At 38.9% G+C, this 1866-nt stretch overlaps 1 protein-coding gene across 1 annotated transcript; it reads right to left on the bottom strand.

The window, feature by feature from the left end:
• Positions 1–475: 475 nt before the first annotated feature.
• Positions 476–1414, bottom strand: LOC126935179 (olfactory receptor 52E4-like). The gene is given in 1 exon segment (XM_050756379.1): positions 476–1414. A coding segment is annotated over 1 exon segment (939 nt).
• Positions 1415–1866: the final 452 nt, after the last annotated feature.

Raw genomic sequence — 1866 nt, 5'->3', positions numbered from 1 at the left:
TTGAAATAAATATGGGAGTCAAAGATTTTGGAGAAGACAAAATTTTAGATTCTGTAAAGAATAGAAAAATATGTAACAGACACTACTCCTGGATTACAGCTTATTTTATTCATCTATAAAATGAGATTTATTTGATCAGTGTCCTTCAGGATCTAAATTTACCTAGAGAGAAGACATATGGAAAAAATGGAGCTATCTATCACCCTTGTTTACAAGCAGTTTTACTCCAAAGCCACTTCAACCTTCAGCATAGTTACCATCTCCATTAATTTTCTTTGTCCAGGTACCTGGAGAGAAGTGGGGGAAACAGGCAGCAAAGTTTAAGTTTGCATTATCTGTCAACACTAAAGCACTTACAGTCAAAATGAAAAAATCTGACAGGCATGACCAACAGTTACAGAAGATTAAAAAGGAAGCTCAGATGATCATAATTTGGGTGGTATATAGATATATTTATCCAAACTTTATTGCATAATTATTCTTTCTGTACAAATATTTTCACAACTTGCTCTCGGATCTGCTTGATCCTGACTCCATAAATGACAGGGTTAATGGCTGGTGGGACAATCACATACAGGTTAGCCAAAATAATATGGATATAGTGGGGAATGTTTTGGCCAAAACGATGTGTCATAAAAGAAAAAAATGCTGGTATGTAAAAGCATAGCATAACACAGACATGAGAACCACAGGTATGGAAGGCCTTTAGTCGGGCATCTTGAGAGGGAAGGCGAAAAATAGCTCGAAGGATAAGCACATAGGAAGAAGAAATTAGGATCACATCCACAATAATATAAGAAATCACCATGAGCCCATAGATTATGTTGATCTTGATAGGTCCACAGGCCAACCGGGCCAGACCCATGTGCTCACAGTATGTGTGAGGTATGATGTTATGCCCACAGAATGGCAGATGCAGAATGAGAAACACAAATGGAGTTACAAGAACTAAATTTCTTCCAACAACCACAGAAGCTAGGATACTGATGTTTTTATTAGTGAGGATCATGGTGTACTGGAGAGGGTTGCAGATGGCAACAAAGCGGTCATAAGCCATGACCACCAACAGAACAGTCTCCATGCCTGTAAACATGTGAATAGAGAACATCTGAAGAAGTCAGCCCCGAAAGCTTATCTCTTGGAGGTTGAACCATAAGATTCCTAGCATTTTGGGGATAGTGGATGTGGACAGACCCAGATCAATCATAGACAACATGGCCAGGAAGTAGAACATGGGCTGATGTAGACTGTGTTCGGTTTTGATCACAAAGAGAATGGTCATATTCCCCACAATGGCAATCAGGTACACAATACAGAATGGGAACGCAATCCACATATGTAAAGTTTCCAGTCCTGGTATTCCTAGCAGGAGAAAGAAGCGGGGATAGAAGTGGGTGTCATTGATAGAAGGCATTCTCCCAGCAAGTGTCACTGAATTCCTAAGAAAGAAGGATCTCAATTTCTTTAAGGTCCTCCCTTGTCAAGTTCCTGAAGCAACAGAAAAACTCTTATCAGTTTGCTAGAGGTAATGGTATAGGTGGTTAATTTACAAACACTTGAGATTCACTTCTTTCCAGAGGGTAATGGAGGAAGCCTCTCAACACGGATTATTGTTCTGAGATCCATCATAGGCAATATTGCTCATGGCTTTATGTTTTGTAATCTTTGAGATATTTGAAAGAACTGGAAAAACTTCATTATGCAATGCATATTTATATTAAGGCATTCCCTTCCATTACTTCCCTAAGTAACCCTTCTTTACTTTTTGGGAAATCACCATCCCATGTGTTCTTCAAAGTGTGGTCTTGAGATTTTTGGGGTTTTCTAAGTACCTTTCCAGAAGCTCAAAAGCTCAAAACTATATTT

This window comes from Macaca thibetana, chromosome 14 (genome assembly GCF_024542745.1).
Source record: "Macaca thibetana thibetana isolate TM-01 chromosome 14, ASM2454274v1, whole genome shotgun sequence".
Taxonomy (NCBI): domain Eukaryota; kingdom Metazoa; phylum Chordata; class Mammalia; order Primates; family Cercopithecidae; genus Macaca; species Macaca thibetana.
The sequence above is the reverse complement of the archived record's forward strand: the minus strand, read 5'-3'. Positions and strand labels throughout refer to the sequence as shown.